Below are 15278 nucleotides of genomic sequence, written 5' to 3'. Positions count from 1 at the left end.
CAAGTGGGGTCTAGGGAGGGTAGTGTACGCAGACCTTACCCCTACCTTGGGAGGTAGGGAGGCTGTTCCAGAAAGAACCCTCGGCCATAACTTGATGAATCCGAATTGTAATTGTCATCATCATTTGGGAACTAGGATACAAACGGGCTGGTATCGGGCCTAGTCCTCCTAATAGCCGGAGCATTCACTTCTCGACATGCACCTGCCTCTATCTGGAGGCCTACCACCGCCCCTACCTCTAACCATATCCATGTATCTTCACCATCCTCGTCAACCTGAGTGTATGGCATGGCGTATGAGGCGAGTACTATTGTGTCATGCACTCGGACTGGTAAAGCTAGCTGGCTATTATATTGGTTGCCCAACATGCTATACGTAGCTCGTCACTTCATGTAATTAAAATGTGTATTTTTTGTCACTTCATGTAGAAAATGTCTTGTATTTGACCATCTGTAGAACTATTCTACCGTCAAGTGTGGAAAAACATATTACAGTAATAATTTCGTGATGAAACAATTAATAATTATAGAAAATTTGTGAATATTTACAATCAAAATGATCACAAGTGCACAATTCAATTAATTGAATGTGGCTAAAATATCATAGCCACAAAAATCAGAATTTACCAAAATAAAACAGCAAAAAAGATAAGCAAACTAAAAAATAGTAGGGAGTGAAAACACCGGGTACCTCCTCCGGGAGCGCGCACGCTAATGCCTCAGCAAGATGAAATGCCATAGTTTGAATACACTGTAGTAGTCTGCCCTGTACGTCTCAAATAGCTCCCAACAGTCCCGATTATAATGGGCTTTTTTTCATCTTTGAGCTCTCCTAAAATTGATCTATCATCGAATTTCATGATCCTGCCCGAAGGTGAATTACCAACAGAACCATCACCCGTTTTGGAATTTGACGTATCATCTTGAGAAGATTCTCCAGACCCCACTTGTGGAACCACACTGGGTATGTTGTTGTTGTCGTCTTGAGAAGATTCGACTAACCAACTTGAAAGGCTAGTATCAACCGCGATTTCATTCTCCTCGCACTTCAAACTAGGCTCTTTTTGTACACGTTTATTATACGTAATACTGAAGTCGAGAAGATTCATATCAATATTCTCCTTCTCGTGATTCTTCTTTTTCAATGGTGAGGCCGGGGTTGTAATGGGGCCTGCTTTGCATTGAATTGGATTCAACCCTGATAATTGGCTGATCTGATGTTTAGCACTAAATTTGATAGATTGCTTAAATGGACTATTGACCTCCTTATTTTCATCCATTTCTGGTGTTGGATTATTGTTTCTTCTCCTAGTAGAATCTATGGAGAGCGAAAATAAAGACTCGTAAGACGACTCTTCTTGAATCATTTCATTTCCATTATTGTTATTGTTGGCATCATCTTGGAGATCAATATTTTCGAATCCTTCATCGCTCTTTCTGCAGCAATGATATCTATGGTTTGGAGGATCATAAGATATATAGCTTGACACGCTTGAATTTGAAAGTTCGTTCACTTCTTCTTCTTCTTCCAGGCAATTTGCAGATTCTTGGTTTGCTAATAATTCTTCATTATAGATTGATACATTTAGATCAAATGTAACCTTCTTTATGCTGCTTTTATTCAACTCTTCTTCCTCATTATTCCTGTTTTTTTTTTTAAAGAATTGAGAGAATAAAGAACCGCAAAATTGGAGCTTTTCAAAAAATTTTAAAAAAAGAATATTTTAACGGTAAAAACACACACCTGAACTATTACGTTTTCACACCCTAACTATGAGTTGTTCCGATTTTCTACCGAACTATCACCATCTATGTTTTTTCTATTTTAAATCACCATACATGTATTAAATCACACCTCGAAGCTGACTAGGCCTATCATTCCCTTTTCCTACATGAACTATCACCATCTACTCAACTATATGTGTTTTAATACATAGATAATTCAGGTAGGAAAAGGAAACAACTAATATTTGGGTATGAAACTCGCGAAAAAATGATAGTTCAACTGTGTTTTTGACCATTATCTCAAAAAAAAAAAAAAAAAATCTTACTTGGGTTCTTCATTTTCAGGTTCTTCTTTGGTAGCATTAATAGAAGCTTCACCATTTTCTTGGATCTCGAGCAAATTCTTTCTGCTATTTTTATTCAACTCTTCTTCCTCCGTATCCCTGTTTTTCCAAGTATTTGAGTGAATGAAGAAAGACAAAAAATGAATTTATTTTTTTTTTAAAAGAAAAAATCTTACTTGGATTCTTCAAACAGATTAATGGGGCTTGCAATCTTGTGCCGAGCTTCTTCTTTTATAGCATTAATAATGGATAAGGAAGCTTCACCATTTTCGTGGGTCTCGACCAAACTCTTTAAAAGACAAAAAGAAAAGCATGACAAGTTAATCAAACTCCAAAAACGAACAATATTTAACTAAGGGGTCGTTTGGTTACTGGAATTAGTATAAATTTGAGATTGTATCCATTGTTTGATTATTGGTCTTAATATTAGCTATCCCATATAAAAAAACATGAACCAGAGGCGGCTGTATAGGGTTGATATTGAACCCAATATTTTCCCCGACAGCATAAACATATAGTCTCTCTAAATTTTGACATAGATTTATCAAGTTTGTAACAATAGAAATTATATATTTAGAAACTATATTAAAAGTATTATAAGTCATGATAATTATAATTTAGATAATTTAGAAAAAATATAAAAAAAAACGTGATCAAAGAACCAATTCGTAGACTCCGTAAATAATAAAAGGTTCACATAAATTAAAACAGAGGGAGTAAAAACATAACATAATGAAATTAATGCTAAGAATCTTAAAGGTTGAAATCATAAAACTTAAATTCTGAGTCTGCCTTTACAAATTCGGGATTATAATTGGGATAAATGTATTCTAAACCAAACGACCCCTAAGAATACAAGAGTAAATGGGGAGTATCACGTACCTGCAGAGCTTTAGGAGAGATGCTACGACTACTACTACATGGCTTTATGGTAATTTTCTTGTAATTGGAATTAGTACGAAAGCAAGCTGTAAAGCACCTCATTTATTTTCTTGCTTTATGGTCAACCTCTTCAATGGAGGAATTTATGAATATGAAAATATGATGATGATGGGGATGTGTGATAGAAGAAGAAAACAGGAGAAAAAATGGAGAATTTTTGGAACACAACGGTATTCAAGGCTTTTTAAGTGAGATATGAAAAAATTGACCGTTGTTGGCGTTGTCAGTAGCACTGAGTTTGATAAATAAATCATTAGCATATTGATAAGTACTAAGTACTAATAAAAGCTTCTTGCCTTTTTTTAATTGAACCACTTGATTTATGTCCCCACTATATAATTTGGATCTTATCAGTTATAAGAATTTTCACCATTTTTTAGATTCATGGCCCAATTCAATTCAGTGGAATCCTTTATTCACACTTTTTTCTCATTAAGAACGCTTTCTAAAACTCTTTAATTCCCGAATTTGAAGTATCATATTGTCCAGTATTCCACCAATTAGTAACTCTCGATTCCAGACATTTATTAACTGAGAAAGAATCCACCGGGACAAAAATACTAGAGATGCAAGATAATTCATTTTAGTTGCAAATTGGACAAAGAAGAAGTTTCAACATTTAAACACCTTATATGGTTAAAATTAGCTTGGCAACCGGTAAGGGGTGCGTTATTCCGATTAAATCAAAATGGTCTGAAATTTTTCCGTTATTTGATTTAGTTTTTCGGTTTGGTTTGGATTAAAGATTAAAAAATTTGATTTCTTGGCTTAGTTTTGAATGTTCAAAAATAAAAACCAGAAAAACCTGAGTTATTTGAATTGTGTGGGTAAATCGTTCCTCAGCTTTAGTCCCAAAAGCTCCAAGTTCGAGTTGTTCCAAAGAGTAACTTTTTTGGTCCAAATCTCCACGAATTATAGAGTATGGTTACTCGTGTGGATATTGGAAACAGCCTCTCGACCTCGTAGGGATAAGGTTTGCGTACACTATGCCCTTTCCAGACCCCACTTAATAAGATTTCACTCCGATATGTTGTTGGTTACTCGTGTGGATGTGTACCAAACTCTGAGAAATACACTCTCCCAATTATCTTATGTGTCGTTTAAGGTAAAGCATACTCATTAAAATTATTTATTAAAATCAATAATAACGAATTTTGAGGAAATTGCCTTTACCTCTAACCTTTTAAAAATTATTTACTAAAATCAATAACTGACGATTATATATCTTCATAGAGTAATAAGTTCGGAATTGGAAAAAAAAAAAAACACAATATCTTGTTGGCTTTCTAAAGTGACCAATAAAATAAGAATCTAATCAATAACTAATATTAAACGCTTGTCCACCACTTCTGTTTCTTTACCTTTTTGTAGTAGGAAAATACTTTACGGGAAATGTTTTTAGTGTTTGGCTGTTAAAAGAATACTTGACATTAGTGTCAGATATTTGACAGTGTTTCGTACTGAAGATTTGATGAAAATTTTGAATGTTCTAGAGTTGATAATAATTTCCAAAGTATCAATTGAAGCAGTTAATAATAGTAACAATTAAGACAGATATAAAAGGAAATGGATTTCCCCTCCAACTGAGGAATATCATTTCTCTCTTCATTTCCATTCTCCCAACACGAGTGTAAGTTTAATGAGGAAAATGCTTTAAAAAGAGAGTCTACTGAAGACATAATCAAATTATCTGAGACGACCTCCTCTCATTTTATTTTTTTTGGAAATGGTAACAGGTCCTCTCATTTTAATCATATATCAAAGCCCTTTGTCATATCAATCGAACACTGACCCCTCTCCTCCCTTTTCTTTTTTTCTTTTGAGAGCCAAATCTTGTATGACCACATACCTCAAATTGGTTTGTGTGCTCATGGCCATAAGCATTGGATGTCTAAGTCATTTTGTGCTTAAAATACTTCCAGCATTCTGACGCTAGAACAGTTTGAAACTTTGACACTAGACAGACTCGAATGTGACAAGAAGAATCATATAAGCCCGTATAAAGATTGAAACCACTTCCAACATCTAATACTCTTCCTCAATTGCATGCCCAAGATTATTAATACAGCCCTACAGGTTCACAAGTTCTTCCCCCTGCTAGATCTGAACTTTGGATAACAAAAATGACACCCAACAAATTCTACAGACAGACGGGTAGTTGAACAAGAGTACTAAGAGAACTAAAAGGACAACTCGGTAAATGGACATCCTCATTAACACAGGGTCAGAAGAGGGGTCGCACCCTAAGGGGTGTGAGGCAGCCTACCTTAACGCAAGCATCAATGGCTGATTCTACGTCTCACCATGACCCAACTTTACTGGTGCTCCAAGTTTCCCCTTCACGGTACAAAACAAATAAGGCCATGAAATAGAGGGAACATCAGTTACTCAGATAGCAAAACATATCTCCCGACGAAACTTTGGTGAACAGAGTAACCCAATACCTGTGCTGGTGGGAAGTATTAGGTACCCCGTGGAATTAATCGGGGTGAGGGCAAGCTGGCCCAGACCACCACAGTTACCAGAAGAAAGTCTCCAGAAGAAAATACTGGAGAGGAAGTTCGGTTGCTCAAACACCATTAAGTCCATCCTAACTGAAAAATGAAATGATATTCTAAATTGGCAGCTCTTTTGGTTCAATTTTCCGTCTCACCTTAGATATGTCTGTATCTACTTACTCCAATTTTCTGGTTATCCCTATAAAAGCTACTATAATCATAGGCTAACAATCTCCCAAAGCAATAACAGCAACAGCAATGTAAGAATATAACAAAGATAAGGTGTTGCTTTGAGCCTCTGACTCCCTCTCAAGATGACCGTAGTAATAAACTCAAAAGTGCAAACTTGCAAGCCCATTCTTCTCTATCCTATGTTGCTCGGACTCTCCAAAAATGATGCTGCACCCGTGTCGGATTCTTCAAAAATCCACTGCTTTTGGAGGATCCCACACGCACCCGTGTCCATTTTTGAAGAGTCCGAGTAACATAGTCTCTATCATTTCCATTGTCTAGCAGCAATAGTAACTAGAAGGTCAAGTAAAATTATGTAGCCCCACATAGGTCTTCTTGAAACCCCCAATGAATAAGGTAAAAAATGTAGAAAAAGCACCTATTTCTGTACCAGTTCCGCTTAACTGACTGAAATGATCCAAGATTCCTGAGAGACTTCCGTGTTATTAAAGTTCCTTCAGTCCACATTAAATTTTTTCCTTTTTCAAACTGTTGAATTCACATGCTAGTTACTAACAAAAACAAGTTTCCGGAAAATTATTACGAACATACCTTGTCAAAAACAATATATTACCACTAACTATAAATTGTGTTCTTTATGGTTAAATGAAAAAAAAGATACTATATATTTAAGTTTCACAACATATTCAAAAGCAAGTACACAGCTTATGTTAAATTCTGTTTATTCTCTAGGTTACCTTGCAAGTGCTTCTATCCTTTCAAAAGAAGTCTAATCCTAAGTCATTTTCTAGATCCCTTAAACTTTGATGCTTGTTTTGGAAAGGGAAATTTTATTTATTGGTTCCAGATTCTTTAAGTACACTTCTATACTGTCGAGCTGCAGTCTGGCTGGACCCTTTTCCCCCTTTACGTTCTTTCGCGTGTCAATTTCATAGTTTCACCACAATGTCATGAAACATCATGAATCTGAAAATTCTATGTTGTCATATCTTTATTACAAGTGGAACCTAATTAGCGGCAATTTTCATCCTACTCTTCAATCTCTTCGAGTTCTACATGGTTTCATGTTCACCCCCGTGAAATCTAGAACTATTAGCTGCAGTGACTCTGATTAGCAACATATTAAACCACCAGCCCCAATAGCATCAGGTTCAATAAGACCAAATATTTGGTCCACTCCAATTTCAGCTGGGATATTATAATTCCCTTGCAGCTTACGTACAGCTTAAATACTACATTTATCTTCTCGCAGTTTAAAAATGTACTGTCACCAAATAGCCTCCATTAATATCAAACAGGATCATCGGTAATTTTGGGCTAAGTTTCTTTTTTGATAATTGTGGTGTCCGGGTCACCATGCGCACACCTCGACCAATTGTCTAACTCCACGGGATGTCTGCTATCTCCCACCAGCACATGTACAAGGTAACTCTGGTCTCCAAGGCTTGGAAAATGGGAAGAAATCCCCTAGTGTTTTTGCCTCCGCTGAGATTTGAACCAGAGACCCCATAGTTCTTAACCCAATTCATTGACCACTGGGCCACACCCTTGCGTGCTTGGGCTAAGTTAAGAAGGAATATGTTGGCACTATGTAGATTTTATAGCCATAATTCCACTGTTTATAGAGCTTCTTATCATCACTCAAAGTCTATGGTCCAAGGCAAACTATCTCATCAACAGAATGTTGGTAACCTCTTAAGCAACAATACGCTAAATGCCATTCTTTTAACTATAGGGCGTGGGCTAAGTTAAGAAGGAATATGTTGGCACTATGTAGATTTTATAGCAATAATTCCATGTTTAGGTTTTATAGCAATAATTCCACTGTTTATAGTGCTTCTTATCATCACTCAAAGTCTATGATCCAAGGCAAACTATCTCATCAACAGAATGTTGGTAACCTTTTTTTGATGACATCAGAATGTTGGTAACCTCTTAAGCAACAATACACTAAATGCCATTCTTTTAACTATATGGAAGACTACGAGGTGTAATTTGACACCTCTATGGTTGCACAACAACTATCAACATCTTGTCATGTTTTTGGCCATGAAAGCTCATTGAAGACACTAGATTGACACAACAACTACCCTCATCTTGCCATGTTTTTGGCTACCATAGCACATAGAAGAGACTAAAATGATGATAGTATGTGGTAATCACCAGCATTTCAACTATTTAATATCAAGTTTTAACTTTTCTCTACTCAACCACCTACCTTATCATCTTTCTTTTTTTTTTTTTTTTTTTTTTTTTTTTTTTTTTTTTTTTGAGAATGGTAACAGAACCACCTACCTTATCATTATTTAGAGAAACCGCTGTTTCTAGCTACGAAATTCAGTCATAATGGGCCCCCACTCTACCCTTCTCAGCTTAAATACCGGACTTGGTTTCAAACTCATGACATGCACCTACCACAGATCCGGAAATGTACAACCTTTTCCATTGAACCAAAGCCCAGGTTGCCTGATTTCTCATCATACATCACTTAACATAGCATGAGAGTGAGCAAAGAATTCAAAACAAAATACATGTCAAAGCAGGATACCAAATGGACAGATTGATTACAAAATTCGTGCAAATTGTACATAATCCATTTATCAAAGTTTCAATTAAAACACAAATGCTTCCATATAAATCACAAAACCCATCCACCTTAAAAGAAGCTAAAACTTTTCCGTCAACTACTTAAGGTTCGAAATTAAGCTAGCTGACATGTAATATAAACTGGATACAGATCTCTTACCTAATAACAGCAGGCAGTAATACTAGATTACTATCAATTCCAACTTGAAGGCCAGTAAGCATGAATACCGTACCCGGTCTTCCAATTATCAAGTTGAATCACTTTCTTCACAGCCCAGAACGAAATGAACAGCGCAAAAAGCATAAACACCCTCTGCACAGTCCTATTCTTTAGGCGAACGAGAACATGACACATAAAAGCCAACAACAATCCCAAAATCGTGTACAAGAACCCGACCGCGAACCCTTCAGCTCCCAATTGCATTCCAGATCCTTGATAAAAGAAAACCAACTTCGATGGATCCTCTCTATCCATCATAAACATAGGCATTTTCCTAATAATATTATGCATTGCACCCGAAACACTGAAAAAATACACAAAAATCGACCCTGCCATCCATACGTACTTATCATGCAAAAGGGTACCTCCAGAGAGAATCTTTTTCACCAAAAAAGGACTCAAAATCAACCCTGCAAGTAGAAGTCGCAAAATTTTAGCTCATAAAATCATAACCCACCCATTTATTAGCTCAGTCCATCAAAATTTGGGCTGATATTTAGCTCAAATTGATCCATGAGAAATCTTGTCAAAATATTTTCCAAAAAGACATTTTCTTTTATTTGATATGTTATATATAGCCATAACAAAGAAAAACTAATAATTTTATTAGGTATTAAAAATTATAAAAGAACAAATAAAGCAATTAAAACTAATAAAAATTGCACGGGTTGTGTTTTGACCTGCTTTTTAGCCCATTTCAAAACTATACAGCCCAACATACATTATTACGTCATGTAACCCATTATACAACATTATACCTGGGGGGACCCGGGGGGGGGGGGGGGGGGGGGGGGAGGGGGATGGGTGCATTATACATAATGTATCAACCATGTATAAAAGGTGTTTATACACAAATATGGGCTAAATCGGGTAACAAAATCAAAATTTGGGATACATGGCGTAAATATTTTCAAAAAATTGGATAGGTTGTGTTTTGACCCGCTTTTTAGGCCATTTCAAAATTATACAGCCCAACATACATTATTACGTCATGTAACCCATTATACCCGGGGGAGGGGGGTGAGGGGGGTGCATTATACATAATATATCAACCATGTATACACTGTATAAAAGGTGTTTATACACAAATATGGGCTAAATCGGGTAACAAACTCAAAATTTGGGCTACATGGCGTAAATATTTTCAAAAAATAGACATAATTCTCAATTAACTCAGCCCATTTTGACCCGCCCAAATTCATCCCAACCCGCCCATTACCTGCAAGAACAATCATGTCTAAAGTGTATAAAGGTGTTAATACACAATTATGGGCCAAATCGGGTAACAAACTAAAAATTTGGGCTACATGGAGTAAATATTTTCAGAAAATAGACATAATTCTCAATTAACTCAGCCCATTTTGACCCGCCCAAATTCAGCCCAACCCCGCCCATTACCTGCAAGAACAATCATAGTCATTTGTTTCTTGGAAATCATACATGTAGCATACCCGGGGAACATTATATGTAATGTATCAACCATGTATAAAGTATATAAAAGGTGTTTATACACAAATATGAGCTAAATCAGCTAACAAACTCAAAGTATGACCTACATGGCTGTAAATATTTTCAAAAAATAGACATATTTCCCGATTAACTCAGCCCATTTTGACCCGGCCATTACCTGCAAGAACAATCATAGTCATTTGTTTCTTGGAAATCATAGGTGGTCTATGAATAGGACCCACACTAATCTTCCCTTTCGCCTCAACAAACTCCGCCATCGAATCCGCCAATCTACCCAAATCCGACCTCTCCATTTGAATCGAATCTTTTTTCACATCAACCGCATTAGGCAGCACTAACCTCAAATGAGGCAACGAATTAACCCCAAATAACCCAAAAGAAGCTTGTGATTCACCAAACTCAATAGTAAAAAAGAAGATTTTACTGCTTTCCGGGTTGTTAGTGTAGAAAGAAGAGGTTAAAAGGGTAAATTCGGCTTTGAGAGTGGGTAGTGAGAGTTCGGGTTTGGAATGGAGTTGTTTGGCGTCGAAGAAGATTAGGAATGAAAATGGACGCGGGGTTTTAACGGTCAGGATTTGACGGAGGAGTTGATCGGTGAGATGGATTACTCCTGTGGGTGATTGGGATCGGAGGTTTGTTAAGTCTGAGAGAATGTCGTTATGTGAAGAGGAAAAGGAAGAGTTGAATAGTAGTACAATGGCGATGAGAAACAGAGTTTTGGAGATCGCCATTTTTTGTGTAAGCTGCGAAGATTTAGGGAAAAGAAGGGGGGGTTTTGTGTAGGAAGGGAAGACTTGAGTTGAGTCTGGAGTCAAAAGGCAGGCGGGTCGGGTTGATGTCTGACTAGGATATTGTGTGTTGTAAGAGGAGCTAATAAATGTGTGACACGTGGGAAGGTACGTAGGGCCATGAAGTAGAATTAGCATTGATGGTTGATATTTTTTTATGCTTAATCAAATGTCTAGGCTTCGAGTTTTAGAAGGAAATTCTATTTATAGAAAAAATCATAGATGACGTTAATTTCAATTAATCATATCAAGAATATTTTAAGTTGATCGAAGTAATCATACAAACGAAAATCTGATACGACTCGTTAGATTTTGTTTTTGGGTGGCACACTAAGTCAAATGAAGTAGCCAAAAGAATTGTTAGAATGATACAGCATGCCTAGTCAAATCAAAAGCTAATAAAGATGTGTTACGTGTACAAGTGGCATGTTTCGGTCAATCAAATATAGTCATGTCACTTCATTCTGATTGATCGGAAAGGGTTTGTCCTTATCACAACTCTTCCATCCTACAACCAGTGGCGGAGCCAAGATTTCCGCCGAGGGGGTTCAAAATATAAAAAAAGTAAACATACGAAGAAGCTTAAGGGGGTTCAACATCTACTATATATATAAAAAAAAAAATAACCTTGTAAAAATAGTGTTTTTTTCCGCCGAGACGAACCCCCTCGGCATAGTGTGGCTCTGCCACTGCCTACAACTATAAATAGGGGTCTCATAATTCATAAAAGGGACAAGAATTCTAACAAAGAAGCCAGAGAGAGCTCGTGGATCAAATGCGCAGATTTCTCTACAAGCTGCAAGTTTCAAACAAGCAAGTATTTCTCTACAAGTTCTCGAGATCAAGAACATAAGATTCAAGATCAAGCTCAAAGACCCCTGAATTCAAGTACAACAAATCAAGATCAAATCCCTCAGGCTCAAAAGCACTTGAATTTATTATCCAAAGGATGAATCAGAGGATTTATAGAGATTGTAACACTCATATTTGAAATCAAATACAACGATTGTAGCAATATTTTCCTATCTTAATTATTATTTTCTCGACGCGACTTTTATTGTCTACACGTATATTTCAAACTTCATAAAAAAAAAAATTGGAGTTCAAATCGTGTAAATGCTAACTGCAAGAACATTTTTTAGAGTCCATGTATTTCGAGTTGTGCGAGGTATATGCGAAGTTTTAAAAAATTCGCGTTCTAATCTAAGATTATGATCATTCAAATGACTTAAGTTTAATCAGTTTTAAAACGCTATCTAAAATCTGATTAGCTATACAAAAGGAGAATTTGGCAATGTGCAATACCCTAAATTTATTATTGGCATTTAAATAATCTTACTCTTGTAATAAATACTTTTTATTATTTTTCTTCAGTTTAAAATTTTAGTTTTTGTTTGAAAAAAATAAAAAATTTAAACTTGTCATATTTATTGGATCTTGAAGCCCATTTTGTTAGACCTATTGATAAAAAGGAGTACTACCTTTCTATATCAAAGGGTAAAGGCTATTTCTTTCACCCTTCATAAAACTCTCCTCTTGTTCTTCTCCTAACCCCTATTAGAGACCTCAATCCACATAAGTTACTCTCCAAATATCATCAAGATCCTTCTAGTTTTCATGCTTTGAATATATTTTGGAATGTTGTCACCAAGAATCAAGACAGGTTAAGCCTTGTTTTGAAAACTCTAGATTTTGGGTTTGTGAAGAAGCTCAATCAATCTTGTGGTAAGCTTGTTATTCCACTTTTTTTCGGTGAAATATTCAAGCTTTTGTTAGAGATTTTGAAACCTTGAAGTAAGACAGTTTAATCTCGTTTTTAAAACCTGGACAGTGGCTATGTGTTCTTTATTTAGAATTTCTTTCCTCAAGTTGTCATCTGTAGGAACACATAATCTACCATGATAAAATAGTACTCCATCCTCTCTCAATGAAAAATCAAGCTTTTTCCCATCTTGAACCTATTTGACTAATTTCATGAGATGCTCATCTAACTTTTGTGCTTCTTTCACTTGCTCAAGTAGAATTGGTGCAAACTAGCAACAATGGAACCATCAGAATTAAATGCAAGACAAGCATTCATGGCTCTTAATTCAAGAAACAAAGGCAAAGGACTTAGAGATAAACTTGCAAAGGATTTGCGACTTAAAGCATCTGCAACCACATTGGCTTTAACGGATGATAGTCAATCATGCAATCATAATCTTTGATGAGTTCAAGCCACCTAGGTTGTCTCAAGTTCATCTCTTTTTATGTACCCAAGTACTTCAAGCTCTGGTGATCAGTATATATATGACACTTTTCTCCATACAAGTAATGCCTCTAAATTTTCAATGCAAACATAATGGCCGCAAGCTCAAGGTCATGAGTAGAATAATTCAACTCATGCAGTTTTAATTTTTTTCCCTTCTTGCATAAGAACACAACTCAAACCACGAAGAGATGCATCACTATATATCACATACTCTTTCCCTACAGTTGGTAGAGTAAGTATAGGAGCTTGTGTCAATAAGGATTTGAGATTTTCAAAGCTCTCTTGACATTTGTCATCCCACACGAACTTGACTTCCTTCCTCAAAAGTTTAGTCAAGGGAGAGGCTGTAATGGAAAAGCCTTTGACAAACCTTCTATAGTATCCTGATAAGCCCAAGAAGCTTCTAGTTGGACTTTTAGGCGGTTTCCATTCAACAATAGCTTGGATCTTACTAGGTTCTACCTTTACACCTTCAGCTGACAGAATATGCCCTAGAAAAGCACTTCACTAAGCCAAAATTCACATTTGGAAAGCTTAGCACAGAGTTCCCTCTCCTTCAAAGTTTGCAAGACAATCCAGAGATGTTTATCATGATGTTCCCTATTCTTGGAATATATCAGAATATCATCTATAAAGACCACCACAAATTGATCAAGATAAAGCTTGAATACACGATTCATAAGATCCATGAACACCGTAGGAGCATTTGTCAACCCCAATGGCATCACCAAAAATTCATAATGGCTATATCGAGTCCTAAAATCAGTTTTAGGAACATCTTGCTCACTTACCCATAGTTGGTGATAACCAGACCTCAAATTAATTTTTGAGAACATACTAGCACCCTTCAGTTGGTCAAATAAGGAAAACTTATGAAATAACCAGTCCTCGATTCATTGGACCTTATGAAATACTTGAACGAGTTGGCCATGTTAGGTATAGAGTAGCTCTGCCACCTGAGTTAGATAAGATCCACAATGTGTTCCATGTTTCTATGCTTAGGAAGTATCAGTCTGATCCATCTCATGTTCTTCCTATTGAATCCATATAGGTCAATCCTGAATTGACATATGAAAAAAAACCTATCCAAATCTTGACGCGTGAGGTAAAAGAGCTTAGAAAGAAGAAAATCCCCTTAGTGAAAGTCCTCTGGAGAAATCATTCTGGCAAAGGAGCTACTTGGGAGCGAGAAGAGGACCAGCGAATACAATACCCACACTTGTTCCAAGACAAGTATAAGGTAAATTTCGAGACGAAATTTCTTTTAAGGGGCAGAGAGTTGTAACACCCTAAATTTATTATTACCATTTAAATAATCTTGCTCTTCTAGTAAATAATTTTTATTATTTTTCTTTAGTTTAAAATTTTAGTTTTTGTTTGAGAAAAAATAAAATTTTAAACTTGTCATATTTATTGGATCTTGAAGCCCATTTTGTTAGACCTATTTGATAAAAAGGGGTACTAGCTTTCTATATCAAAGGGTAAAAAGTATTTCTTTCACCCTTTATAAGACTCTCCTCTTGTCCTTCTCCTAACCCCCATTAGAGACCTCAATCCACATAAGTTACTCTCAAAATATCATCAAGATCCTTCTAGCTTTCATGCTTTGAATATATTTTGGAATGTTGCCACCAAGAATCAAGATATGTTAAGCCTTGTTTTGAAAACCCTAGGTTTTGGGTGTGAAGAAGCTCAATCAATCTTGTGGTAAGCTTGTTATTTCACTTTTTTTCCAGTGAAATATTCAAGTTTCTATTAGAGATTTTGAAACTTTGAAGTAAGACAGTTTAATCCCGTTTTTTGAGCTGGCAGCAATTAGTATTTTGGCCATAACTTTTTATATATACGTTAAAATTAGGTGATTCAAAAGGTTGTGGAAAGATAAGAAAATTACCCACAACTTTTGTGTTTTGCAAAAATCCTAATTCCTCTGTTTACTATGTCAAAAATGGGCTGCAGTACAGCACATAGCTGCTGTCCAGGTTTTTCCTACTTAAAAACTAGCGATAGTGGTGAACCATTTAGCCCCCGTTTTCGTTCGTCATGGTCTAACTTCTATATATTTAAACTCTAGTGAGTATTCCATTGTGTATTTAAGGTACAAGAGGCAGTTGTAAAAGCTAAGGAAGTCCATATAATTGCTTGATCGTTGCTTTGAAAATTCGTAACTTCTTGGTGTTTGTTTGAGCTTTAGAGGCACTAAAGCTTTTGTTTGAGCTTTAGAGGCACTAAAGCTCCAAGGTTTGCACATATTCTTGGATTT

General features: G+C 36.1%; 2 protein-coding genes across 2 annotated transcripts; both read right to left on the bottom strand.

Annotated features, from left to right (window-relative positions):
- Positions 1 to 488: 488 nt before the first annotated feature.
- Positions 489 to 8114, bottom strand: LOC132617034 (uncharacterized). The gene is made up of 4 exons (XM_060331899.1): positions 2951 to 8114; positions 2245 to 2357; positions 2051 to 2167; positions 489 to 1643 (listed from the first exon to the last, which is right to left on the bottom strand). Exons 1-4 carry the CDS (start codon positions 3050 to 3052, stop codon positions 719 to 721), a joined length of 1257 nt encoding a protein of 418 aa, XP_060187882.1. The 5' UTR covers positions 3053 to 8114; the 3' UTR covers positions 489 to 718.
- Positions 8115 to 8245: 131 nt separating this feature from the next.
- Positions 8246 to 10773, bottom strand: LOC132617035 (probable dolichyl-diphosphooligosaccharide--protein glycosyltransferase subunit 3B). The gene is made up of 2 exons (XM_060331900.1): positions 10134 to 10773; positions 8246 to 8916 (listed from the first exon to the last, which is right to left on the bottom strand). The coding sequence occupies exons 1-2, from the start codon at positions 10705 to 10707 to the stop codon at positions 8480 to 8482; spliced, it is 1011 nt and encodes a 336-aa protein (XP_060187883.1). The 5' UTR covers positions 10708 to 10773; the 3' UTR covers positions 8246 to 8479.
- Between the last annotated feature and the right edge of the window lie 4505 nt (positions 10774 to 15278).

The sequence above is a fragment of the Lycium barbarum genome, chromosome 11, assembly GCF_019175385.1.
Source record: "Lycium barbarum isolate Lr01 chromosome 11, ASM1917538v2, whole genome shotgun sequence".
Lineage (NCBI taxonomy): Eukaryota > Viridiplantae > Streptophyta > Magnoliopsida > Solanales > Solanaceae > Lycium > Lycium barbarum.
This window is presented reverse-complemented; position numbering and strand designations above follow the sequence as displayed.